Source organism: Urocampus carinirostris, chromosome 15 (assembly GCF_059441175.1).
Source record: "Urocampus carinirostris isolate Australia breed hairy pipefish chromosome 15, RoL_Ucar_1.0, whole genome shotgun sequence".
In the NCBI taxonomy this organism is placed as follows: domain Eukaryota; kingdom Metazoa; phylum Chordata; class Actinopteri; order Syngnathiformes; family Syngnathidae; genus Urocampus; species Urocampus carinirostris.
The window spans coordinates 37,262,394-37,289,512 of record NC_142363.1 but is presented as its reverse complement, the minus strand read 5'-3'; the positions used below and the strand labels follow the sequence as shown (position 1 = coordinate 37,289,512).

At 44.8% G+C, this 27,119-nt stretch overlaps 1 protein-coding gene across 2 annotated transcripts in view; it reads left to right on the top strand.

The window, feature by feature from the left end:
• The window catches only part of nin (ninein (GSK3B interacting protein)), a 33,938-nt gene that overhangs the window by 4,365 nt on the left and 2,454 nt on the right, over window positions 1-27,119 (top strand). For both annotated transcript variants that reach the window (XM_088354847.1, XM_088354848.1), the window contains 17 exons: window positions 697-897; window positions 2,012-2,105; window positions 2,194-2,378; window positions 6,248-6,293; window positions 6,362-6,516; window positions 7,976-8,122; window positions 8,189-8,350; window positions 11,846-11,982; window positions 12,046-12,186; window positions 13,281-13,455; window positions 13,518-13,706; window positions 17,108-17,320; window positions 18,954-19,807; window positions 19,904-19,973; window positions 21,314-21,430; window positions 24,517-24,675; window positions 26,683-26,907. In XM_088354847.1, coding sequence (XP_088210973.1) covers window positions 712-897; window positions 2,012-2,105; window positions 2,194-2,378; window positions 6,248-6,293; window positions 6,362-6,516; window positions 7,976-8,122; window positions 8,189-8,350; window positions 11,846-11,982; window positions 12,046-12,186; window positions 13,281-13,455; window positions 13,518-13,706; window positions 17,108-17,320; window positions 18,954-19,807; window positions 19,904-19,973; window positions 21,314-21,430; window positions 24,517-24,675; window positions 26,683-26,907 — 3,255 coding nt within the window. In that variant the 5' untranslated portion in view covers window positions 697-711. The remainder of the gene's footprint in view (window positions 1-696; window positions 898-2,011; window positions 2,106-2,193; window positions 2,379-6,247; window positions 6,294-6,361; window positions 6,517-7,975; window positions 8,123-8,188; window positions 8,351-11,845; window positions 11,983-12,045; window positions 12,187-13,280; window positions 13,456-13,517; window positions 13,707-17,107; window positions 17,321-18,953; window positions 19,808-19,903; window positions 19,974-21,313; window positions 21,431-24,516; window positions 24,676-26,682; window positions 26,908-27,119) is intronic.

Below are 27,119 nucleotides of genomic sequence, written 5' to 3'. Positions count from 1 at the left end.
CATTTCTTGTGTAAATACCATGTCAATTATAACTATATCCTTATCCCCCTTGTCTTATAACATTATCTTCTCTGTTCCTTTATCTTCTTGCTCATACCTCACTATGAATGTGTAAAACTAGAGTGTCATGCCCAATTTCGTTGTCACAATATGTTAGCCCATTTGTAACAATGACAATAAAGGTATATTCTATTCTATTCTCTCTCTCTCTTGCTCTCTCTCTCTTTCTTTCTTTCATTCTTTAGCATATGAATAACCTATATTTTATGTTGACAATATAAGGGGATGGTGTCATAATAGTCTGTAGTTTGCAATAGTCTTTGATCTGTGCAGCCCTTTGAGACTTTTTGTGATTAAGGGCCAAACAAATAAACAGGACTTGACTTGACTAAGTGCCTTGCGACTGGCTGGCAACCAGTTCAGGGTGTCCCCTGCCCACTGCCCGAAGACAGCTGGGATGGGCTCCAGCACCCCCGGGACCCTACTGGGGGTAAGCGGTGCAGATAATGGATGGATGGACTTGACAAAGAAGTGAGGGCTCCTCGACGGGTGGAAAAAGATCGTCGTTCCTCCCATGAGCATACTGGGATCCTTCCCGGTGGCTTGATACTCACCGATCGGCAACTTCTAAGCCTTTAGGACAGTTTTTTTTTCAAAATAAAACACGTAAAACGTCTCTAAAATTTTGTGTGCAAGGTGAATCGGCGCACGATGTCCGAGGTGGGCGAGCCGGAGAGCTACGAGGAGCGCCTGAGGGAAGTCTTCCACGGTTTCGACGCTAGCGGTAGCGGCTGGCTGTGCCCGGAAGAATTGGCCGACCTCTGTTTGTCCTTGCACTTGGAGGATGCCGCTCCGGCCTTGCTGGAATCGCTGCTGCAGGGAGGACAAACTCACAGGGTACCAAACACTACGTGATAAATGAAGAATGTTTTTTTCTTTTCTTTTTTTTAAAGTGCTTGAAAATGACACCAACATGTCTATTCTAGTGGCTTGTCATTATGGAGTTGTTATTTCAAGCGTCACCCCCCCTACTGGTGGCACTAAAAAGGACAGCTCTTGTTAGAAAACCGTCTCTTTTGGCTCGGCTCACAGAGAGGAGCCGGGTCTTTCGGCTCCCGAGCGGCTCCTCAGGTTTTTTTTTTTTGCTTTCTAAGAAAAAAATGTATATTATCAATTATGATAAAACATCATGAACCAGAATATTTAGTGCACAGGTGTCAAACAGGCGGCCCGCAGGCCAGATCAGGCCCACTAAGGGATTGAATCCGGCCTGCGAGACAACACTCAGAGAAGCGCAAGAGAAAAACAAGCTGCAGTTTGAAATAGGTCCACTTGATGTTGCCAAAGCCAAGTGCCTCCAACAAAGACACTCTACTTGTATTTATTTCTCTCTCTCTCTCTTTTCCACCCCTTTTCTCCCACTCTGTCTCTGTCTCTTTCACTCTCTGTGTCTCTCTTTTTCTCTTCCTTTGTTGCTCTGTGTCTTTTTCTCTCTGTCTTTTAACCTCTTTTGCTCTAACTTGCTTTTTTCCTTTTCTCTCTTTTCTCTTTCTCTCTTCCTACCCTTAGCGCTTTCTTTTTTCTTTTCTCTCCTTCTGTCTTTCTATTTCTCTTTGGATTTCTTTCTTCCGCTCCCTTTCTTTTCCCCCTCTCACGACTTTTTCTCTTTTCTTTCCCTCGCTCTCTCTCTCTTTTTCTTTCTTTGTCCTGCCCTCTCTCCTTTTCCCTCCCTTTTCTCTTATTTCTTTCTCTCACTTTTTCTTTCTCTTTAATCTGCTCGTCCGGCCCCCGACAGAATGTTTGTTCTATCGTGTGATTAAAATGAGTTTGAAAGCCCTGTCCTAGATCATAAATAGGACCAGCTAAAAAATAGCACAAAAGTATGTGCTTGCAGCAAGAGGGCCACTTTATTTTACTCATCAAAGCCACAATGTACGCCAGATTTTGTCCTCTGAAGGTACTGGAAAAATTGTCCTTGAAAGTGCTTGAAATCGTCTACCGTCTCCTGCAGGTCTACTTCGAGCAGTTCAGGGACGCTCTGATTCTGCTGTTGTCGACGGGAACGGAGGTCCCACAAACACCGGAAACCCTTCCATCCAGTCCAGGTCGCCATCCTCTCTCTGACCCCAAAGACCATCTAGTCCTCTCCGAGGTCCTAGATCTTGAGTAAACCACTTTGTTTTATGACTTCAGAGTCGCCGGAAATCCGACCGAAGTTTGTGAAGGGCAGCAAGCGATACGGGCGACGCTCCAAGCCCGACGCGTTCTGCTTCGTTTCCCGTTTGGATCTGGAAGCGACTGAGCCGGGTCAGGATGGGGACGGGAAGGACCAGGACGCCACGGAGGACTTTGACGAGGACCTTGAGAGCAAACGGGAGGTAAAGCGCTGCCGAGTCTTGTTTTTTTCCCACTGTTTCCTTCTCTAGCCACTCATGTTAACCACTGAAGTCTATGGTTTGTCGCTAGCTGCTATTATGATTGTCAGTTGTTCTGTGAAAAGAAAGCTCGACTCACTCGCCTTCCACGCTTGGCCATGTACGCAAATGTCGCAGGGTCCTGTCATCCAGGCGTCTGTGACTCGGTTTCAACTGTTTCCGTCTTTAGCCGGACATGTCAGATACTCAACTGCGGGCTATGGGTTGCCACGATCTTTATCGTTGTCTCCTCCTGCTTTGTCCTCAATGTCGCTTTCCTTCCGCAACTGATCATGCAGGCCAAATTTTTTTCCACTGTTTCCTTCTCTGGCCACCCGTGACCGCCTCTAGGCTGCAGGCCATGGCTCACCGTTGTTGGATGTTCCCGCTTCGTCGTTCAGTAGCTCTTGCTTTCGCGTCCGAACGTTGACGTGTTCTTTGATTGGGGCGTCTTCCACCTTTTTTTTCTACCGCTTCCTTCTTTAGACACCTACGCCACTGCGGTTCGTGAATCGGGATCCCAACACTTGACAAATTTGAACTTGAACTGGCCTTTTGAGTAACTTCGCCCGCCAGCCTGGAAAGTTTGCCAACTCTGACCAACTCTAACGAGTGGCTCTTTTCAGCCACCCTGAGTTCTTCTCCCAATGCACAAGTTTCAGTGACATTCTAAGCTTCAAGAACCTCTAGTGGTAAATGATTACACGCTTTCACTTTAAGAAATGAGTTCTGAGAGCTATTATCAGTGTTCCTACGGGTGCTTGAAATCCTCGAATGCTTGAATTCTAAAATGGTGTTCTCAAGGTTTTAAAAGGGCTTGTCAATGCTTGAAATTGTTGCTATTTTTCTTGACAGTCAGGCTGGATAGACAACACATTAAATACATTTTTAAAACTGTCATCTTAAAGATGAAGGATGAATAAAAGAAGAATTCAAGCGCATCTTATGAAATGCACGTACATGTCCTTGTAAATGCTTGAAATGGTTGCTGTGTTTCCTGGCAGTCTCGACTCGAAAAATAAACGAATTCTGTTTAAGAATCGCAAGACACACCCGCTTTGGTGGCTTTTCTTTGCCATTGCATTTCTTCTTAACCCCTGACTAACGGCAGCTGGCATGAGTATGGCGTTGTCATGCGAAGCATCGACGCCCCCCTATGGAGGACGGGTGAAGAGACTAAGGTGCCGAGTACTGGAGAAATATGTGAAATGGCTTGGAAAGTGGGCAGCATGGCGGCGCAGTGGTTAGCGCGTGTGCGGCACAGTTCTGAGGTCATGAGATCGAACCTCCTGTATGGAGTTTGCATGTTCTCCCTGTGCTTCCTCCCAAAAAAATGTATGTTAGGTGAATTGGCCGGTCCAAATTGTCCCTAGGTGTGAATGAGTGAGTGAGTTGTCTGTCTCTCTGTGCCCTGCAACTGTCTGGCAACCAGTTCAGGGTGTCCCCTGTCTACTGCCCGAGGATGGCTGGGATGGGCTCCAGCACCCCCGCGACCCTACTGAGGATAAGCGGTGCAGATAATGGATGGAGGACTTGAAAGTGCTTTAAAAGTGCTTGGATTTGGCCATGCATGAAAAAGTGTATGAACGCTGTACTAAGCAGAAAGTATCCAGATTTAGCTATTATCCCGGGTTTTACGGGGAATCGAATCTTGATCTCAAGAAAAAAAAAGCCTCATTCAAATCAAGCGACATCTGTCTCTGAGATCCGTGTCGTCACAAAGAGCGCAAGCGTGTCCTTGGCGTTTTTGACAAAAACCAAGGGGCGGACTCTGACCCCGGCCCCCAGGGAACAAAGGTCCACCCTTCCTCCTTGGGATTGCTCCGCACCATTCGTGAAAAGGCCACTTGCAGATCCCCCTCCCATCTGTTCTCCATTCCTTCACTCCTTCCTTTGTCAGAACGACCAATCCAAATCTCTCGTCCCTTTTTCGACTATTGACTCGTTTCGAAGTCACTCAAGAAGCAGCTGCTGCACTCGAGGGCCCCGTTTGCCAGCTGCTTTTTGTGTGCCTCTCTGCATAATCACGTTTTATTCTGTTAGGGAAAAAAACGATATTACAAATGAAGCGTTTACCAAATTGTTCGAATGAGTTATCTGACTCCATTAACCAAACACAAACTTTATTCTCCTAACAATGCATGCTCGTTTCCTAATTTAGGGAAAATATTGACAAGAGACCAGCATTTCCACACGGGGGCAGATTTATTTACTTAAAAGTATTAACTAAGTGAATTCCATCGAATTTAGCCGAATTATTGTCGAATTAGTCTTCGTCGAGCCTCCCATCTCTCGTCTCTGCTCTCGTCTCTCTTCTTCCGTCTTCCATCTTTTTCACATGTCGGAGCGTCTGCCAACCCCCAGGCCAGGAACTCTCCACGTGGCAGACTCTGCCCGTGGCAGATTCCTCACGTGGCCTCCACCTAGTCGCCACCTCCTCGCCGAACGGCGCCGCCATGTCTAAGGGACTCACACCAACAAAGTTTATCAGAACACTTGTCTCCTTTTCCCGCGTCAATTTGGCCTTGAAAAAAAATGTAGGAAGCCTGAAAATGATAGATAAAATACGACAAGAGGATAAATTAAAAAATGAGACACTTGATTCAGATTGACAGTTTCCAATTATTTTTCTCATTCTTGCTAGCAGTTAAGAAATATGGTGTAAGCTATTACTCGTTTGAAATCGGTACCACAAACGTCTAGATATTCACTAAAATCAGGGGTCTGAAACTCAATTCATTTGGGGGGAGGGCCAAGGGCTTGGCCTGACTGAGATTGGGATCATCTTGTTATGACTCTGTGAACACCAAGTTGTCATTTTTTTAAAAGTGGGGTTGAAATAGTTCAGTCACGCATGAAAACATCTCCTTTGTACAAGGACGGTAAACTATTTACTTTTTCTTTTTTTTTGAAAACTGGCCTGGAGGGGGAAAAGGATCATGCTTTTTCACGAGAAAATGCGTATTTGCCTCAGGTTATACTGTTGTTAGCGAGTGAGGAGGAGAAGCATGTGAAAATAACAAACCTTTAAGAAACTGTAAAATACTGTCTATGTCATGATTCGATACAGATGATTGTTATAATATGATCATTTGTTGATATGATTGATTGAAGAAGCGTCTGAAGTTATTTTGGGGACGGGTCTCTTCTTCATTTTTGGCTGTCGTCCTTTTTTCTTTCAAGTGATTTGTTCATTCTATCTTGTGATCCATCCATTATCTGCAGCGCTTATCCTCAGTAGGGTCACGGGGGTGCCGGAGCCCATCCCAGCTATCTTCAGGCAGTGGGCAGGGGACACCCTCAACTGCTTGCCAGCCAGTCTGCTGCTATTCCATCCATTATCTGCACCGCTTATCCTCAGTAGGGCTGGGGGGTGCTGGAGCCCATCCCAGCTATCTTTGGGCAGTGGGCATGGGACACCCTGAACTGGTTGCCAGCCAGTCGCAGGGCACACAGGGACAGACAATTTTCTCCTAGGGACCGGCCAATTAACTTAATATGCATATTTTTGGGAATGTGGAAGGAAACCGGAGTGCCCGGAAGAAACCCAGGCAAGCACGGGGAGAACATGCAAACAGGAGTTTCGATCTCGTGTCCTCAGAACTGTGTCGCACACGCGCTAACCACTGCGCTGCCACTATATCATGTGATATTTGTTGCAAAATGACTGAAAATGAAAAAAAACAAACCAGAAAATACAAATATTTGAAAAACACTGATCAATGATTTCTCACAGCTGTTAGGAATCAAGTTTTCCAGAAAATCTCAATGACCCGTGTGAGTTTAAGAGCTCTGTTCTAGATGTGACTCATTTTGATTTTCTCCCCTCCTAGCGCTGGAATGCCGACAAAACCGGCTCGGAAGAGTACGAAGCTGAAGGTAGGTTGCGATGACCTGCCCGAGGTTGGATTCATAAAAACCAGGCTCACCCGTTTTGCGTCTCGCAGGCCAGATGCACCTGTGGAACCCGGACGGGCCTACTTCACCTCCGGGGTGGTCCTGGGGTCTCCTTCAGGAAGCCTGCAGAGAATTATCCATCACCTGGCATGGACGTGCTGGCCACGCCCAATTGCTCGCCCTTTGCCAATATTTAGGCTTGGAGGTGAGTACCCTGTTAGGGAAAAAAACGATATTCCAAATATAGCGTTTACCAAATTGTTCCAATTAGTCGTCTGACTCCATTAACCAAACGCAAACTTCATTCTCCTAACAATGCATGCTCGTTTCTTAATTTTAGGGAAAATATTGACAGACAGGCTTTTCTACACGGGGCAGATTTACTTTCTTAAAGCATTTAACTAAGTGAATTCCATCAAATTTAGCCGAATTATTGTCGAATTAGTCTAATTAGTCTTCGTCGGGCCTCCCTCTCATTCTCCGATCTGATCTCCCGTCTCCTTCCGTCTTTTTCACATGTCGGGGCGTCGGCCACCCCCATGGGCGTGCTGACTCCTCCCCTGGGCCGGGTCAGGTGCCAGCTTCACCTCCTCCTCGCCGAAAGGCGCCGCCATGTCTAAGAAACTCACAACAAGAAAGCTTATCAGAACACTTGTCTCCTTTTCCCGCGTTAGCCCTTGTCCCCGTTCTTGTTGTTTTTCTGTACACATCATTCTTGTCCAGGCCACACTGACCCCAAGCCTTCCCGGTGAAAAATCCCCACTGCATTCAACAAATGTCATTTGTATTATATTAAATCCCTTAAAGTCAAATGAATAAAATAAAAAAATCCTTCAACTCCAAGTCCCAAAATGGCCAAAAGTATCTTGGAAGGACGTCACATTGAAAGTGAGGCGAGCCGTGTGAAGCTGGCTTAGGTTTAGGGCGGCGTTAATGCAGAATGCGACTGCCTATTTTTCATTTTGTACTTGAGAAGGAATGGAACGGAGAAGGCTGTCAACACCAAAAGAATATTGTCTGAAAAGTCTTCTACACATCTTTGTTAGCTGCTAGCCAGACCGTGGCCAATGTTTACATGTTGCATGAGGTAACGATTTACAAGGCCCGCCCCTGAAATAAGAGAAATAGTGAGAGAGGGGGAAAGAAAGAGACGGAAAAATATCCAGAGAAAAATAAAGAGTAAGAGAGAAGGAGAGAAAATAGAAGGGGAGAAAGAGAGAATGGGAAAGCAAGCGAGAGAGAGAGAGAAAAAGGAAAAGAGAGCAAAAGAAGGTAAAAAGACACAGAGAGAGAAAGAGACAAAGAGGAACAAAGAAAGTGAAAAATAGAGACACAAAGTGGAAGAGAGACAGAGAGTGAGAGAAAAAGGGATGATGAGAGAAAGAGAGAGAGAATTACTAGTACAGCGTCTTTGTGAGAGGCACCTGGCTTTGGCCACATCAAGTGGACCTATTTCAACCTGCAGCTTGTTTTTCTCTTGCGCTTCTCTGAGAGTTGTCTCGTGGGCCGGATTCAATCCCTTCGTGGGCCTGATCCGGCCCGCCGGCCGTCTGTTTGACACCCCTGGATAAGAGTCTACCTTTTTTGGCAATACTGTGCAAAATCCGTCTTTTTTTTCTGTCCCGTTCCTTTAAGTGCATCTCACGTTTCCTCTCCTCTTTCAGATGAGTGGCGACGTCCTCGGCGACTTGAACGGGGACGGACGCGTGGACGTTCAAGAGTTTGTTCTGGCGCTTTCCAAGCAACGGCAGCCCGCCACGCCGTCCGCTTCCACGCCGTACAGGCAGCTGAAACGCCAACACTCTGCTCAGGTAGACGGATTTAGATTTATTTTTGTTGTTCCCGTTTCTCCGTTCACCGAAGTTCCCGACGAGCAGGCTTTCGACGAGACGGGCCGGCGGACGTTCCCGGTGAGCAGCGCCGCCGGCACGCGGCTCTTCTCCGCCCTGGACGACGACGGCACCGGCTTCGCCCCGGCAGAGTCCGTGATGAACGCCTGGATGGAGGAGGGATTCGAACACGGCGCCGAGGTCCTGCAGGTGATGCCGCTCGTCCGACCGATTTTTCTACCCACCGACGTTGTGGGAAGGAACCCGTAGGCAGAACTCATGTCCCTGCTCAGTTGCGAACATTACAGTGTTCATTTTACCTGAGAAAAGTGATGGGTCCCGGGGACTCGCATGCTCAAAAATCGATGGGTCCCCAATATTGTACATTATACAAAATAATATTGCTGAAATAATTATATAAATCTATATTTTCATTTAGTTTTAATCATCACAGTCAATTGGTAATACAAAGCAGTTATCAGTTCATGTATTCTTGGTGGTTTGCTGTCCCGCCACAGTTGTAATGCCTTCTCAAGGTCCAATCCATTATCATCCTCCTCATAGCGTCACCAGGAATATAATGGAGTCCATTTTGGCAGAAAAGTCCTTTTCTTGTTAGGAGTATTCTTTTGTTTATTATCTTTCGTCGAATCGTTCGCTTCAACGCGCGTGTTTTCCTTGCCTCCGCGATCTTCCGAAGAGTTTCTCCGCCGTTTTTTCGTGCCGGAATTATTGCCGTCGTTATCACTTCCTGCGTTATGCTTCGACTTATTACTGACACTGAAGAAATGACCAATTTTCTGTCGATTATCACCTAATACTAACTGTCTTGCTCGACATGAATGAGGTTTATTATAAAAAAACTTCAAAAATGAAGTCACTTGGACGTTCACTGTAGAAGGAAAAAATACATGCAAATATAATGAAGTAGAATTTTCTTATTCCAATTATGAATTCATTTTCTGCATTCAATTATTGTTGGTAATATACTGATTAAAGGGATAACCACCAACCTGTCTTTTTTCATTTTCTCCTTTTATATTTTTTTCTTCACTTCCTTATACAACATAATCATTCGTAACATAATGCATCAAAGCAAGTGAGCCGTTGGAGAGCCGGCTCTCTTGAACGAGTTGAGCCGAAAAAGCCGGTTCTCTAAAAAGAGACGGACCGACGAGATCTCGTTTGCCGAGATCGACGTGCAGATGAAAACTCGAACCGCGAGACCAAAACAACAATGGCGGATCTGCCTGACAAAAATTTAGAGTGCGGTAAATCTTTGTTTAAAAAAAAAAAAAAAGGGGAATCGAGTAACAATGACAATTTTGTGTCAAAAAAGTTGCGTACCAGGGACGCATGTTGATTTGAGACTATGCGTCCCCAGCAAAAATGATGCGTCTAGGACGTCCAATGTTCCCTTGAAGATAGATAGATAGATATTTAGAGAGATAGATGGATAGATCCCCTTTGGGAAATTCACACTTTTAGCAGTTGTGTTGAAAAATAAAACGATAATAAAGTAAAAGGAATAGAATACATAAATACCCAATGTAACGTGTTGAGTATTTATGTATTATATTCCCTTATGTAGTCCCGTAATTTCGTCTATTGTGGGAATATTGGTAGGAACGTCTGTTTTGCCAGTGGAGCACATTTCCTCTTCAAAATAAAAGTAGGGGTGTCTGATTTTTTCATACAGATACCCTCAACTCAACCCAACTTTATTTATAAAACCCACCGCTGAAAACAACGTGCTGTAAACAAGTAAAACATAGTTCACAAAAAACCTTCAATAGACCATAAAATATGAACTCTTAAAAAGTATAAATATAAAAAAAAAACGGAAGAGCAGCTTCAGCGACAGACTGCTGTCAAAGTGCCATGAGACTCTTTAACTTCACCCGGGGGAGTAAATTTTATTACCCTATTTTTATGACAGTATGTATTATATGTAGCACTATTTAAATACTCTCTATCAACACGTTACATTGGGTATTTATGTATTCTATTCCTTTTACTTTATTATTGTTTTATTTTCAACACGAAGATACTGCTGGAATTGTGAATTACCGTATTTTCCGCACTATAAGGCGCACCGGGTTATAGGGCGCACCCCGAAAAAATCGTTTTTGGTCCTATTTTTGACATACATAAGACGCACCGGATCATAAGGCGCTACAATGGGAACGTCGACAAAACAGTCAGATAGTTCAGTCTAACTTCTTACCCCCTTAACATTCCGAATGCTTGCAAAGACGCAAATACGTGTCGAGAACACGTGCGGATGCGGTGTCCGTACGATGTCACTCCAATGCATCGTTCCATCATTCGGAAGGTTCAAGTCTTGGGATTCAAGAAATGACAACCATTCCTTAGTTTCTATTTTCTTTTTCGCTCGCAACTTTACTGCGCATATGACAATACACACTTGGAATTCAGTTGAATTTAAAAATAGACACTCCATTCCATCCATTATCTGCACCGCTTATCACAGAAACATCGAGTTCAGTCTGAAACAAGATACAAGGACAATATATAACCCGGAGTTGCTCACCGAAGTCGTTGTGTTCATAATAATGTGCAGCCTATGTCCTCTTGGCTGCGGCTGCATCGGCTCGCTACAACGGGTCAGGTGCAATCGACATTTCGTTCTGTGTACATTGTTACACAGAATGACAATACAAGGAAATTATTATTATTATTATTTTATTATTATATCCGTGAGTTTAGTAAATCCAGGACAATAAGATATTTACGAATACAGAATAGAAAAAAATGCTTTCTGTGTGCCGTCAGCCACGTGCTACACGCATTCATTTTTTTCGGCCAATTGCAGCCTTTGTTTTGCTTTTTAAGCCAATGCCAGCCTGTAAATGATAAAAAGGATCCTCCCCTTGACCTCCGAATAACTTTAGCCAATAGTGATCGATTCAAATGATGATTGACACATTGGTTAGCCAATGAAACGCCGGTAAATAAATCCCAGCATACACCGCGGACTACTTGGCGTTCGGGGGAAAATCGAGACGGCGGCTGCAAGTTAGTTGGAAAACTTTGCAATTTTAAAATTGATCCATAAATAAGGCGCACTGTATTATAAGGCGCATGGTCAGCTTTTGAAAAAAATAAAGGCTTTTAGCTGCGCCTTATAGTGCGGAAAATACGCTAGTGAAGTATTTATCTAGCCATCTAGACATCTCTCTAGACATCTATCTAACTAGACATCTATCTAGACATCTATCCATCTATCTAGACATATATCTATCCATCTAGACATCTATCTATCTAGACATCTATCTAAACATCTATCTATCTCTATCTAGACACCTATTTAGACATCTATCTATCTATCTATAATAAAACGGGAACAAATTTTCATGTTGTGTCAAAAGCCAAGGAATAAAAATGGGCTTTAAGATTCACCAATGAAATCCTTCTTCTTAAGAAAGCATGTCAAACATACGAGCTGCCATCAATGAAGCGAGCGTTTTTGTCATTTCTATCAAAATTTGGGACATAAAAAATATGTGTTCTCTCCAGCCACTAAAGGGCACTGTTGGTTTGTGTAGTGTGTTAAGTTGGTTCAGGTGTATCACTGCGTTCACTCAATTATTAAATGAGATAGATCGAGGTAGAACGAGATGGATCGAGTGAGAGAGAGAAAACAGGATGAATTGAACGATGAGTTGTCTATTTCCGTCGCAGGCCTTAAATTTCAGTCGGGACGGCAAGCTGAGTCTGTGCGATTTGACCTCCACGCTGGAAAACCGTCTCCTGGCCACCAAAAACCATTTCCACCTGGCGCTGCTGGCCACTTTCAAAGCCGAAATCCGACATCTCCTGTGGGTATCGCCGTTTCCTTTCCGTCCTGGTGTCGGACGCTTACGCTTTCGGTTTTCTCGAAGAGAACGCGCGGACGGCGAAAGGGAAGCCAAGGAGGGGATCCGATCGGACCTGGAAAAGCTGGAAAGGACCAAGAGCCAACTGGCCGCCGAAGTGGACGAGCATCACGCGTTAATCGAGCGCACCAATCGTCTTAACCTCAGGTCTGTTCTGTGACTCCGTTGTTTCCCTTCCGACGTACAGTAGAACCCCAGGATACGGCAACCCCGCGGCAGGGGTCTCCAACAGGGTTGACTGAGTTTATTGAACTCTACTCTCAAAATAATACCCTGGTAGTAACACAGTAACAACATAGTAATAACGCAATAAGATGTTATAATACAATTGCATATCAAACTGGGTTACCTTTGCGATAATAAGTCACAAAAAGTAGTGTTAGGAAATGTAGCGTTTACCAAATTGTTCGAATGAGTTATCTGACTCCATGAACCAAACACAAATTTCATTCTCCTAACAATGCATGCTTGTTTCTTAATTTAGGGAAAAATATTGACAAGAGACCGGCATTTCCACATGGGGGCAGATTTATTTATTTAGAAGTATTTAACTAGTGAATTCCATCGAATTTAGCCCAATTATTGTCTAATTAGTCTTCGTCGAGCCTCCCTCTCAGGACCAATCTGATCTCCCATCTCTCTTCTTCCGTCTTCTTCCGTCTTCTGTCTTCTGTCCACGTCTTTTCACAAGCTGGGGTGTTGGCTCCTCCCCCATGGGCTGGCCAGAAACTCCCCACGTGCCCCCCACCTAGTTGCCACCTCGTCTGACCGGGGCGTCACGAAGGCCCCTCCCATGGGGCGGGCCCGGTGCCAGTTTCACCACCTCCTCGCCAAAAGGCGACGCCACGTCTAAAGAAAACTCATATCAGATCAAAACAATGCCTAGCGTTTATCAAAACAAGGCCTAAGTCCTTTGTCAGCGCCCCGTTATCAAAATTCCCCAGGCAAAAAAACTCCACGCTTGGAACGGCGCGACCTGTCATCAAACTTAAGCCTCCTCTGTGAAAAATTTTCATTGCATTCAATAACTGTCATTTGTATAAAATTGTATAAAATTCCTTATCGTCAAATAAATAAAATATAAAATCCTTCAGTAATAACACTTATTGTTTTAGAACTGGGTGCCTTTTGCGCGATTAAGTAACGGCTTCTGGCTGTATAACGGGGTCTACTGTATTTTGGCTGGAGTTGTTTCCGTCTATTATTGGCATCAATCGATGTCCGATTCATTCCGATTCCAGGAAGCTGGAGGAGGAGCACCGAGAGAAGCTTTCGGCCACGCGCCTGCAACTGACCGAGGAACTGGACCTGATCCGCCAGCAGGCTTCGCAGCAGAGCCAGGAACTGGAGGCGGAACTGGAGCGGATCAAGAAGGACGAGTCCTGCCTGAAAAAGCGCCTCTCCGTCTCGCTCCAGGTGAGTCCCCGCCGGCTCGTCCCTCCGTCAGCTCGGACTCATCCGGCCTTCGGTCTTCCAAGGAAAACGGACGTCTGCGGGCGGATTTGCTGGACTGCGGCGAGAAACTGACGACGGCGGAAGAGCGAGCGGCCAAACTGCAGGACGCTTTGGACAAGCTGATGAAAGAAACGGAGCCCGGAGACGTCGGCATGCTCCTGGAGGACGAGCGCCTTCACCAGCTGCAGCTTGGCTACCAAGCACAGTGCCGGGTAAGTACAGGGTTCGTACGGGTGCTCGAAAACCTTGAAAATGCTACAAATTTTGGTAAAGTGCTTGTAAATACCGGAAGTTGTCGCCATGTTTCTCAACAACTCTGCTTAAAAATGACACGGGCACTCTTCTCTGGTACCCCCGCTTTCCCATTGGATTACTATCCTCGTCATTAACGGCTGATGGCATTTGGTTTAATGGCGTTGTCCTTCTGAAGCGTCATCTGTGAATTTCCCTTTGGGGATGAATAAAGTATCTATCTATCGCCCCCTACGGGTCAGTTGCATGCTGCCCTTATACAGGGCACTATGAAATGGCAAGGATCATGTATCAATGATGGGCAATGCAAAACATGAAGGTAGAGTTTCCCAGGAGTAAACTGGGAACAACTTCCTGTAACTGAAAATGTAAACTACATACTCCCGTCATTTTTAGCCAATTCAAGATTCAAAGTGTTTCTTGTCATGCATAGTAATGAACTGCGATTCCCTGAACAATGAAATTCTTACTTTGCTGTCCACACAGTTGCCAGCGTAATTAATCTAAGAAACTATAGACATGTATATGTAACCGCGGTGTACTTGTCCCACCAAAGATCCACATTCACGCTGTACTGGATGATGAGGTTTTTATTACAGTTACTGCAGATGAAATGAGTCACAACATTACCTCTTCTGCTGGCTTTGATCTCGTTAGCAGCTCTCTCTGTAGTCTGCCCAAAAGCATATCAAAGAGCTTTCTTTTCAATTTACATAAAATACATTTTAGAATATAACAATACATTTTTACATCCATTTTAACAAGATACTTTTAACAAAAGATCGTATAGTGGATTTTTTAACGTTTACAATGAATTCAACATATTTTTCTTTCGTCTGAATTTTAACCAGCATCATCCTTTTTAATATATATGAGTAAATAGAAATAAGAACAATAATGAGTATAACAACGGATACAATTTACCGGCAGATGAAATGAGTCACAACATTAGCTTTTCTGCTGGCTTTGATCTCTACAAGGGGAATTAACATTTTAGTAAAACAGAAACAAAACGAAAATAAAACCAAACAGCTTGACAACATCAATCACATTACTGTGCATGTTGAGAGATTTGTCAGCTGGGGTTATAATGTTTAAAATGAACTTCTTTTGTGGAGCACCAAAAGATGTGTCTTACCGTTAGCAGCTCTCTCTGTAGACTGTCAACAAACCCCGCCTTCCGGTCACATGTCCGAAGCCAAAACCAAACCCCACCCCATACCAGCAGGTGGCACTGTTGGACTCATTGCAGGACACTTACCAAAAACTATACACATATTTCAGCAGGAATTTCAATAAAACAAATGTTATTGTTACACCCGTTACATATACATAAAAGGATATTTCGAATATCAAAAAGATAAAAACACAAGATTAATTCAAGATGAGTTAAGGTAATAAGATAAAAAACAGTTGAAAGTGTCTGTAGTGTGCTGAACCTGTCAGGTGTCTCTATAGATCAGGGGTGTCAAACTCATTTTAACTCCGGGGGCTACACGATAGAACAAACATTCTGTCGGGGGCCGGACGAGTAGATTAAAGAGAAAGAAAAAGAGAGATAAAAAAATAAGAGAAAGAGGGAGGGAAAAGAAGAGAGCGGGACAAAGAAAGGAAAAGAGAGGGAGAGAGCGTGAGAAACAAAAGATAAAAAGTCGTGAGAGATGGGGAAAAGAAAGGGAGAGGAAGAAAGAAATCCAAAGAGAAATAGAAAGACAGAGGGAGAGAAAAGAGAAAAGAAAGCGCGAAGGGCATGAAGAGAGAAAGAGAAAAGGAAAGGAGGTTAAAAGACACAGAGAGAGAAAGAGACAGAGACAAGGTGGGAGAAAAGGGGTGGAAAAGAAAGAGAAAGAGAGAGAGAGAGATAAATACAAGTAGAGTGTCTTTGTTGGAGGCACCTGGCTTTGGCAACATCAAGTGGACATATGTCAACCTGCAGCTTGTTTTTCTCTTGCGCTTCTCTGAGTGTTGTCTCGCGGGCCGGAATCAATCCCTTAGCGGGCCTAATGTGGCCCGCGGGCCGCCCGTTTGACACCTGTGCTATAAAGGGAGAGAATTGTCTCAAGACAAATAAAGTGGTGATTTAAAAATCTTACGTGGTTATAAATGCTCACACAAGATGAAAAAACTCTGATATAGATTGCAGATCTAATTGTGGCTCTCCAAAATACACGATTCACTGTCAGGACCAGAACAGAGACAGGACCCACTTGCGTACGTTTCTCGTAGTTTTATTGGGAGAAGGGAAAGGATTGCACTCACGATCGCAGGGAGCAGGTCGCTCAGACGCGGAAGTGGTATTTCCGTGGCGAGCGACGGCGGTATCGGGAACGGAAAAAACAGGTCAGTAGCCGAGACGGGACAGCAAAAAACGTTCTCTTATGATTACCATTTTCAAACTTCACTTGCAAAAAACCCGGGAAGGAGCATGAAATCACAGTAGGGCAGCGACGACTCTGGGGAAGAAATGAATTGTCCTTCTAATCATTGATAACATTGTATGCGACGAGATTAGACACGGCACTCCCGGTAAACTTGTCACAAAGAGAACAAAGATAAAAGACTGATGCAATAACATTGAGCATCACAAGGTACAGATTAGAAAGATAGATAGATAGTTTATTCATCCCGTAGGGAAATTCACACTTCCAGCGGTATCCTATGAACAGGATGGCCTCGGGGTGCTGTGTTGTAGTTTAGCAACAGCGGAGTGGATGACGTCACACGCTAGGCCAAAAGTTCCACGTCCCTGCGGCAGATGGAAATCTTTGTGCCCAGGGTTACACCACCTCGATTCATGTAGATAGCTCTGGGTAGCTCCACGTTAGCGTCCGGGATGCTAGATGTGAACCACATTTTTGTAAAACACAGCAAACTGCATTCCCTGTACGGTTTGATGTTTTTACCAGCACAGCCAGTTCGTGGTAGAGAGTTCACATTTACCATGATTACGGACGGTACTGAAGACTTATAACGCCGCTAGCTGGTTAGCCTTAGCTCCGGCTCTGCAGCCACGATAGGGCCCCCTCATCACGCCGGTAGGAGAATTCTTCAGGGCAAGGAGTTAAAGGGATTTTTGTGCGTTAAAAGCCATAACCGTAGGATAGAAAGTCATCCAAACGGGACGAAAAACGGCGACCGAGAAGCAGACGCTTAAAACCAGAAATCACAAAAAGAGCGAAATAACAAGGAGCTGCTGGAAAGGCTGCTGCTCACAGCGGCGCCTATGATGTCTATGATCACAGTTTTGTGCAATAACATTTAGCAGCAACCAAAGAAAGCAAAAACCCAAACGTAAGTCGTCAGATATGTTTATAGCAAAAAGCGTCGTGCTAAAAAAAAAACGGCTACCGTCCTTTGACAGGTATTACAGGACCGCGTGGACGAGCTTCAGTCGGAGCTGCAGGCCTTCCGCGGCTCGGACCGGACTCGGACGTCGCGTTCCCCGGGCGGGGAGTCGAACCCGGGCCTCCCTCCCCTCGTGGCCATGAGCCTGGAGGCGGAACTGGCGCTGCAGCGAGACAAGGAGCGGGACGCGTTCCGATTGGAGGACTTGAGCCAGCGATCGGAGGCCCGAGTGAGTCTCTGAAGCTCCCGTCCTCGTCCGTCAAATCGGCATGCTTCTTTCAGTCGATCCTCCCGGAGGATTGGCTTCAACTGGTCAGCAAAAAATGGCATTTTTGATATCCACAAATTCAAAGTCTTCATTTTCGACGCACGCTGATTTTCCCTAGACTTCCGATCCTTTCCACCAACAATCACATTCACTGACAATATGAATTCACTCATTCAAATAATCAATAATCAACCTCATTTACAAATGGTAAATGGTCTGCATTTGTATAGCGCTTTTCAAGTCAATGAAGAGCTCCCCAAGCGCTTTACAATGTGCTTCACACTTACCCATTCACACACACACTCACACACCAATAGGGAGTCAGCCTTCAAACGTTTTGAGGATAATCAAGATGCTAAATGGTCATCTGCATTTCCATAACGATTTTCAAGTGAATGAAAACCTCCCAAAGCGCTTTACAATGTGCTTCACACTTACCCATTCACACACACGCACACACCAACAGGGAGTCAACCTCTAAACGGATTGAGGATAATCAAGATGCTAAATGGTAATCTGCATTTCTATAGCGCTTTTCAAGTCAATGAAGACCTGCCAACGTGCTTTACAATGTGCGTCACACTTACCCATTCACACACACACTCACACACCAATAGGGAGTCAGCCTCCAAACGTTTTGAAAATAATCAAGATGCTAAATGGTAAATGGTAATCTGCATTTCTATAGCGCTTTTCAAGTCAATGAAGAGCTCCCCAAGCGCTTTACAATGTGCTTCACACTTACCCATTCACACACACACTCACACACCAATAGCGGCCATGCAAGGCGCCGACCTGCTTATTGGGGGCATTAGGGATTCAGTGTCTTGCCCAAGGACACTTCCACATATAACACGGAGGAGCCGGGAATCAAACCTGCGATCTCTTGATCCCAAGACGAGCGCTCTGTTTTAATAGAATTATATGAGAATTCATTATCATAAAAATGAGCTGTTGTGAATCAAATGGAATGAACCATTTCAAGGCAGTGTAGTATTTTTTTGATACAGTCCAAAAAACAACCCCAACAGCAAAAAGTATGAAAAATGAAGAGTTTATTCGCGGTCAATTAAGAGAGACACGGACTTGCACGCCGCGCCCATGCAGCTTGATAGAGGCTGCAATGATGATTTTGGCCAGAAGATGGCATCAGCAAGTAGAATATTTTGATGTCACGGACAGCATCTTTAGGGCAGCACGGCGGTGCAGTGGTTAGCGCGTGTGCGGCACAGTCCTGAGGTCTTGAGATCAAACCTTCCTGTGTGGAGTTTGCATGTTCTCCCCGTGGTTGCGTGGGTTTCCTCCGGGCACTCTGGTTTCTTCCTACATTCTAAAAACATGCATGTCAGGTCAATTGGCCGGTCCAAATTGTCCCTAGGTGGGAATGAGCGAACGAATTGTCTGCCCTGTGTGCCCTGCGACCAGTTCAAGGTGTCCCCTGCCCACTGCTTGAAGATAGCTGGGATGGGCTCCAGCACCCCCGCGACCCTACTGAGGATAAGCGGTGCAGAAAATGGATGGATGGATAAAAGGACATGATCCAGTTATAAAATTGAATTTAAAAAGGCCTGAATATTTCTTCTTCTTCCCGCAGGAGAAGGAATTCAACGCAGCGACCCAGCAGCACCAGCAGGAGATCCTGCTTCTAAAGAACGAGCTGGACCGCGTCGGTTCACGGGAGCTGGAGCTTCGGCTCCGGCTGGAACAGGCAGAGCTGGATCGGAACCACCTGGAGGAGAAGCGAGCGGAGGCGGGCCACCTTCGGCAGCAGCTCCTGGAGGCGGAGAACGTTGCGAGGCAAAGCCAGGAGCAGTTCAAAAATATCCAAGCTCAAAAGGAAGACCTCCTCGCTGAGATGGACGAGATCCGAAACAAACACGACGGCCACGTCGCTGCCCTGGAGGAGAAAAACGCTGTTGAATTCGAAGCCCAACGGCAGGACTGGGAGAAGAAAAACAGGGAGGAGAGGGACGAGTTGGAGAAGAGGTGGAAGGAGGATTTCCAGAAGGAAAAGGAGCTGCTGATGAAAAGCCACGAAGAAGATCTGACCACCAGGTTGGAAAAGGCGAAGAGGAGTTTGGAGGAAGAGCACGATCTTACCGTGAAAAAGCTGAGCAGGGATTGGCAGGAACGACTGGACCGGCAGAACCAGCAAGCCACCGAGGTTCTTCTGAAGCAAGCCGTCGAAAGCTTGTCCGAGGAATACGGAGAGAAGGAAAACGGACTCCGGGTGCAGTTCGAAAGCGAGCGCCTGCGCCACCTAGAAGAGTACCGGCGGCTGCAGCACGGCCACGATGTCCGGCGCCGGACGGAGAAGGACGAGTTGGAGAAGAACCTGCGAGGTCTTTTGGACCTCCAGAAGGACGACCACCGGCAAGCCCTGGAAGAGATGACGCGGAAGCACACCGAGGAAACCCAAGCGCTGCGAGAGCGCCTTACTCGGCAAAGGTATTGAAACCATTGTTCTCTACTCGGGACTGCGATAGACCCGGTTCGCATAAACTCTTTGAGAGCCAATGAGGCCGATATACGTCATTGTTGCAGACTTGAGGTGGAGCAGCTGACCCGGGAGAAGATGGCTTCCGAGCAGGTCCTGGAGAATAGCAACCAACAGGTGAGGCTATGAGCACAATGGAAGGCATTTCTTGATTGAAAGAGGACCAAAAAATGCTAAATGGTCTGCATTTCTATAGCGCTTTTCAAGTCACTGTAGAGCTCCCAACGCACTTTACAATGTGCTTCACACTTACCCATTCACACACACACACACACCCCAATAGGGAGTCAGCCTCCAAACGTTTTGAGGATAATCAAGATGCTAAATGGCAAATGGTCTGCATTTCTATAGCGCTTTTAAGTCAATGAAGAGCTCCCAAAGCGCTTTACGATGTGCTTCACACTTACCCATTCACACACACACACACACCCCAATAGGGAGTCGGCCTCCAAACGGTTTGAGGATAATCAAGATGCTAAATGGTAAATGGTCTGCATTTCTATAGCGCTTTTCAAGTCACTGAAGACCTCCCAACGCACTTTACAATGTGCTTCACACTTACCCATTCAAACACACACTCACACACCAATAGGTGGTGCCTACCTGCTAAGGACACTTCGACATATAACACAGAGGAGCCGGGAATCGAACCTGCGACCTCTTGATCCCAAGACGAGCCCTCTACCTCCTGAGCTAATGCCGCCCAAACTTCCGATTCTGAGCACAATCAAATTCATTCACCAAGTCATTGCAACTACTCAAAGCTGCCAATGATTAGGAAGTGTTTTTTTTTTTTTTATTCTTTCCCCTCTAAACTTTTTTTTTAATCCATTCATGTTTATTCGTTTGTTTGTAATTGGGTATTTTCAAATGAATTATTTTAATTTGGTCCCTTCTAAAGGTTTCTTCGTTTTTCTCATGTCGAGGTTTTTGAGTTTTCCCTTGCCCTCAGTCGGTTTTAGATCAGGGGATGGTGTCATAGTAGTCTGTAATTATAGTTTCCAATAGTCTTTGATCTGTGCAGCTTTTTGAGACTCTTTGTGATGAAGGGCGTCACAAATAAACATGACTTGAGGTTTTTGAGTTTTCCCTTGCCCTCATGTCGGTTTTAGATCAGGGGACGGTGTCATAATAGTCTGTAGTTTGCAATAGTCTTTGATCTGTGCAGCCCTTTGAGACTCTTTGTGATTAAGGGCCAAACAAATAAACAGGACTTGAATTAATTTTTATCATTTTTTTATGTATTCATTTTTTATTTATCAATGTTGTTTTTGTGTGTATTTCTTTCAAAATGAATCCAAAATGGCTAAATATTGATTTTATACATGTTGCGTCATCTAATATTTATTGATTTATATCGTCCAGGCCAAGGCGGAGCTCAACTTGCGTCATAGTAGATCTGCTGCTGTTGTACTTTGCTTTCTCGCCCACCGTTAATCACGATGGCCACCTTTCAGATGTCTGCGCTTCAGCAGCTGCGGGACCAGAACAAGACCTTGGCGGACCAGAACCAGCAGCTTCGGCGCCAGATGGCCCGGCTCGCTTCGGACCACGCCAAGCGCGACAAGGAAGAGGTAAGGCCGATGTTCACTCTAAGCTGCGTGTATGCCCAGAGCTTTTCCGCGCACGAGAAAATCGAGCCGGCTCACAAAAATCAGGGCTCCAAATTGCTCATTAAGAAGCCAATGAAGTCAAAGTTACGCTGCATGAAGTTAAAAATACACGGGTTCCCCGACGCTGTGTTCTAAATGCGGTATTTTGAAGTCAAGGTCCAAGTAGAACGAAGTGGAGTAAAGTCAGTAGAGTTTTTCGAGAACCGGCTTCTTCGGCTTGCTCACTAAAAATCGGCTCTTTCGGGTCCCAAACAGCTCTTCGGGTTGTTTTTACTTCTTTCATCCCAACACGACCAAATATTATCTAAAATTATGCACAAAATGACTTAAAGGAAGGGGGGAATAGAACAAAAAAGAAAAAAATACCAAAATGAAAAAGTAGTGAAAAGCTGAGAAAAAAAGGAAACAAAAGAGAAAAAAGAAGGAAAAATTTAGAAAAAAGCCAGAAAAAAAAGAAAAGAAAGAAATGTAGGAAAAAAGTAAATAGAGAACAAAAAGAAAAAAAGTAACAGTTAGGAAAAAATAAACACAATGAGAATTTTTTTAAAGGAATTTAAAAAAAATAGAAAAAAACAGGGAAAATGAAGAAAGGTTTGTGTTGCATTCAAATCATTTCCAGTCAAGTCAAGTCCCATTTATTTCTGATGCCCTTAATCACAGAAATGTCTCAAAGGACTGCACAGGATTACAATTACAAAATGACACAATGACCTGATCTTAAACCAGCATGCGGGCAAGGAAAACTCAAAAACCTCAGTGTGAGGAGAAAAGAGAAACCTTGAGAAAGGACCTCACATGTGGTAATCCCCCTTCCAGGATTGACCAGGGTGAATTATCATTAGCATTACTGTACACAGAATAGTAAACACGAAGTAAGATGTTGAAGATGTCCGGAAAGAGCATGACAGGAGCGACGCCCCCAGCCTGTAAACTACTCCAGAAAGCCTATGACGGCCACGACGCAGCTTCCCATCTCTGCCAGCTGGTCCATGCAGGCGTTCACATGCTTCAGGTCAGACGCCGGTCCGCTGACTCATCTCAAATCGTCCTTCTCCTTCGTATCGCCACCAGGCAGGCGGTCAGAAAAAAACAGGACAATACAGAATATGAGGTGGGCGTCAATCAGGGGTCAGCAATAAATGATTGGTGAAAAATTAATGCCATTAATTGCGAAAAATGAATGGAATGGTTGCTTAAATTCATAAATCCATTTATTGCAAAATTTAAATAATTAGCAATTATTGCAACCCATTAATTGCGAAAATATTTGGGTTTTTTGTTAGTCGATTGCGTCAACAAACGTGCAACTTTTCACGCCGCGCGAGCATTTCGTATGCGGTCAAGGTCACATACACGCACAATCGGGACAGTGCATGCATACGCGTAAGCTACCGTGTTTCCCCCATTATAAGACCCACCCTGAATATAAGGCCCAGCTTTTTATGAGAAATGAAATTCAACCTTCCTGCAAATAAGAGGCTCATATTACCTATGAAAACCGTAGATATCAACGTTATTTAACAACGGCAATGCTTTTCTAAGAAATTTTTAGCGAAAATGTATTACTTTTGCACATATTTTTATTTCAAAACCTCAATTTTTGACGATGATTTTGAAGTAAGGCCGGCCTTATATTCGGGGAAACACGGTAGCTGTACGTACATAGTGTGGTTGCAAAGCAGCTTTTTATTGGTCGGGACAAAATCGGGCTTGTTGATTGGCTCACGTTTTGCCTCAAGCACGTACGTCGTGGATGCCCATACGCACACGTTGTACACCACTACTACTACGCTGTATTGATTGTAATCTTCGCACGGTTATGGGACCGAAGGAAAAAATGGTTAGATTAGATTAGAGGGACCAGTTTGTTCGACCATATTGACACGGCTAGTATACCATTAAATTACCAATTAATGGCTAGAAATCCAATAAATACCCATTAATTGGCCTTGCCGCAAAAAAATTAATTTTAATTTTTTCGCACTTAAATATTATTTTTTTTTCCAAAAATCAATTACTGATGACCCCTGGCGTCAATCATACGCTTTGGAATAGAAGTGTGTCTTAAGCCTCGATTTAAAAACTTCCCTTGAGGTTGCAGATCTCCGGAGGCAGGGCTTTCCATAACACCGGGCCCCGGATGGAGAACGCTCTCGAGCCCGCAGACTTCTTTGCTCTCGGAGTCACAAGTAGACCGGCATTTTCCGAGCGCAGACTCCGTGCAGGAACGTAGGGGGAAATCGAATCGGAGAGATAAGAGGGTGCAAGCCCATGCAAACATTGATATGTTAATAAGAGAACCTTAAAGTCACATGTTAAGTGGACTGGGAGCCAGTGCAAGTTGGCCAATACAGGAGTAATATGCTCAAACTTTTTGGTCTTAGTCAAAAGTCTAGCTGCCGCATTCTGAACCGGCTGCAAACTTTTAATGCTAGACATCGGGAGACCAGAAAGTTCATTTAGCCTAATCAAAGAGTTGAACAAATCGGATCCTTTCTGCCGTGCCGATATTATGATCGTGTGCAGGAGATGACGGGGGCTTCCAGGGTTGCCCACTCTTATGACACATGGCGATGAAATGTTCACGCCCCGTGACCAAGCCGCTGGCAGATTGGTCCGCGGTCGTCGATGCAAATTTCCCAACCGTGATTGATGAATGGGAGGAGGGGTGATAGGACGTGCCAGGTGATAAGTCATTGCTATTTGCACAGACTGAAACCCAAAAACACATTCCAAAGCACAGGCGTTTTACGACATCCTTCTAAAAAGTTACACTCAAGGCTGAGGTCAAACTTAGGACAAGTATTTTGAGTACAAGTGCAATAAAACAGCGTATAAAGTAGTACATAACTTCAACTGTAACAATAGTGCAATGAATAGGCGCAAGAACTTTTAGCAGCAGCAATTCTAAAAATAAATATTCAAAGTACCCACTATTTTCGTGTTCATTTGCATCACAATGAAATCCACTCGGATACTCAGCGACTTTCAAAACAGTGGTTCGTTGAAGCCCCACTTACAGCGTCTCGTTTGTCTCGTCATTCTAGCTGACGGCTTGCGTTAGCGCCCTGGAGGCGGAGCTTAAGAAAGCCATGAAGGATGCGGCCGATCTGGAGAAGCGCAACGCGCGACTCAAGGAAGCCGGGAACGAGACGACGGGCGAGACGCGGGGTCTTCGCGAGCAGCTGGCCCGATCCCGGGATCAGGTAAAGATACGGAAAAATTAAAGCGTTACAAACTCATTTTCTGTCCGGGTCCGCGGCCGTCGATATGAATCAACTTGGCATTGACAAAACTATTCTCAAAATTGCACTGTAATGACTGTTAGGAAATGTAGACGTTTACCAAATTTTTCGAATTATTTTTCTGACTCCATTAACCAAACCAAACTTCATTCTCCTAACAAAGCATGCTCCTTTCTTTATGGAAAAATGAACAAATATAGCCGGCATTTCCACACGGGGGCAGATTTATTTTCTTAAAGTATTTAACTAAGTGAATTCCATCGAATTAGCCGAATTATTGTCGAATTTGTCTAATTAGTCGAATTAGTCTTCATCGAGCCTCCTTTTCGATTGTCCCTCGCGATCAATCTTCTTCTGCCCACGTCTTTTCACAAGCCGGCGTGTCGGCCACCCCCATGGGCGGGCCAGGAACTGCCCACTTGGCAGACTCCTCTTCTCTGTGAAAAATCTTCATTGCATTCAATAAATGTAACTTGTATAAAATTGTATAAAATCCCTTATAGTTCAATAAATAAAATATAAAATCCTTCATGACTAAAATTCAGAAGCCCAGACGATCACAAAAGCTCATTTAAGCTCTACCATCCCTTGCACACGTGACAAAGTGATGGAGAGGAGACCAAGTATTGCTAACTACTACATGGAAAAAAATTCACCCTTTACTCACTAAAAAGGTGCAGGATAATTATTGGGCTTACAGTGACAGAATGATGACGGCCAAATACGACGTCACTGTTTTTCGGCTGATAGGAAAAATGAACTGCCGCGCTGAATTATTCAATTAGCCGACACTCTTTGTGAGAAAGATTCCAAGCATTGATGTTGTCAGGGGAAAAACTATATTACAACAGTAGCGTTTAGCAAATTGTTCGAATGAGTTATCTGACTCCATTAACCAAACACAAACGTCATTCTCCTAACAATGCATGCTCATTTCTTAATGGGAACATGAACAAAGATAGCCAGCATTTCCACACGGGGGCAGATTTCTTTTCTTAAAGTATTTAGCTAAGTGAACTCCATCGAATTTTGCCGAATTATTGTCGAAATAGTCGAATTAGTCTTCGTCGAGCCTCCCATCTCTCGTCTCTGCTTCTGTCTTCCGTCTTTTTGACACGTCGGGGTATCGGCTCCTCCCCCACGGGCGGGCCGGGAACTCCCCACCTTGTCTGACCCGGTGCGTCACGAAGGCCCCCCCCATGGGGCGGGTCAGGTGCCAACTTCACCTCCTCGCCAAAAGATGCCGCCACGTCTAAAGGACTCACAACAAGAAAGCTTATCAGAACACTTGTCTCCTCTTCCCGATTCAACCCTTGTCCCCGTTCTTGTTTTTCTGTAAACATCATTCTTGTCACTGACGCCAAACCTTCCCTGTGAAAAATCCCCACCGCGTTCAACAAATGTCATTTGTATTATATTAAATCCCTTAGAGTCAAATCAATAAAATAAAAAATCCTTCAACGTATTCGGATTTTTTGAAGTAATTGGAACAATACTGGGTCTCTTCTCCATTACTTTGTCATGTGTGCAAAGGATGAGATAGCTTAAGATCAGTCACATGGCACAACAAATGTACAGGCTGTTGTTGTTGTACAAACTAAAGTCAGTACAGTGTATTTTTTTTAAAGAATGTATTTGTCAAACTCCTACATATATGTTATTGCCATTTTGATTCAGATGAGTTGCTGCTCTAGTTAATAAAGATTGACAGCTGTGGACACCGTCCACAAACAAGTGTCCTCGTGAATGTGTTACTTTTCTGGACTAGACATTTCCCCGCTGATTTTTTTTATGTTTTGATGTCAGAAAAGGACGTGAATGAGTTCAACGTTATAGCCGCTGCTTGAAATCCGCTGCGGCTTGTACAAAAAACATAGTCGAGTTTCGTCCTTCAATTTGAGCGCGCGGCTTATAATCAGGTGCGCTCCGTAGTCCGGAATTGAACGTAGGTCATGTTCTCCGCCTCAGGCCAAGGCCGCGCAGGAGAGTCTGCGGACGCTAAGTCGGCAGAGGGCTCGCTTGCGCTCGGATTTGGGCGCGGCGCAGCGGGACCGAGACGATCTGCGCCGACAGGTGGCGCTGTTGCGCAAGCGATTGTGCGACTCCGACTGCAGGATGGCGCTACTGGAAGCGGCGACCAAGGAGAACACCCCCTTCAAGAAGGATCTGCAGAACCAACAGCTCGTTGGCCAGGTACTTACATTCAGGAGGTTGATTTCTTTTCTTTCTCCTCTATCTTAGAGGAACGAAGAGTACGTACGAAAAGGCATGTTTCAAATACAGTCCAAACCCCAAAAAAGACAAAAAGAAAAAATGTTATCCTAACGCATCTAAGAAACGCACGTCGTTGCACGCGTATCGATAACAAGCTTGACAGAGGCTGCAATAATGATACAAGCCAGAAG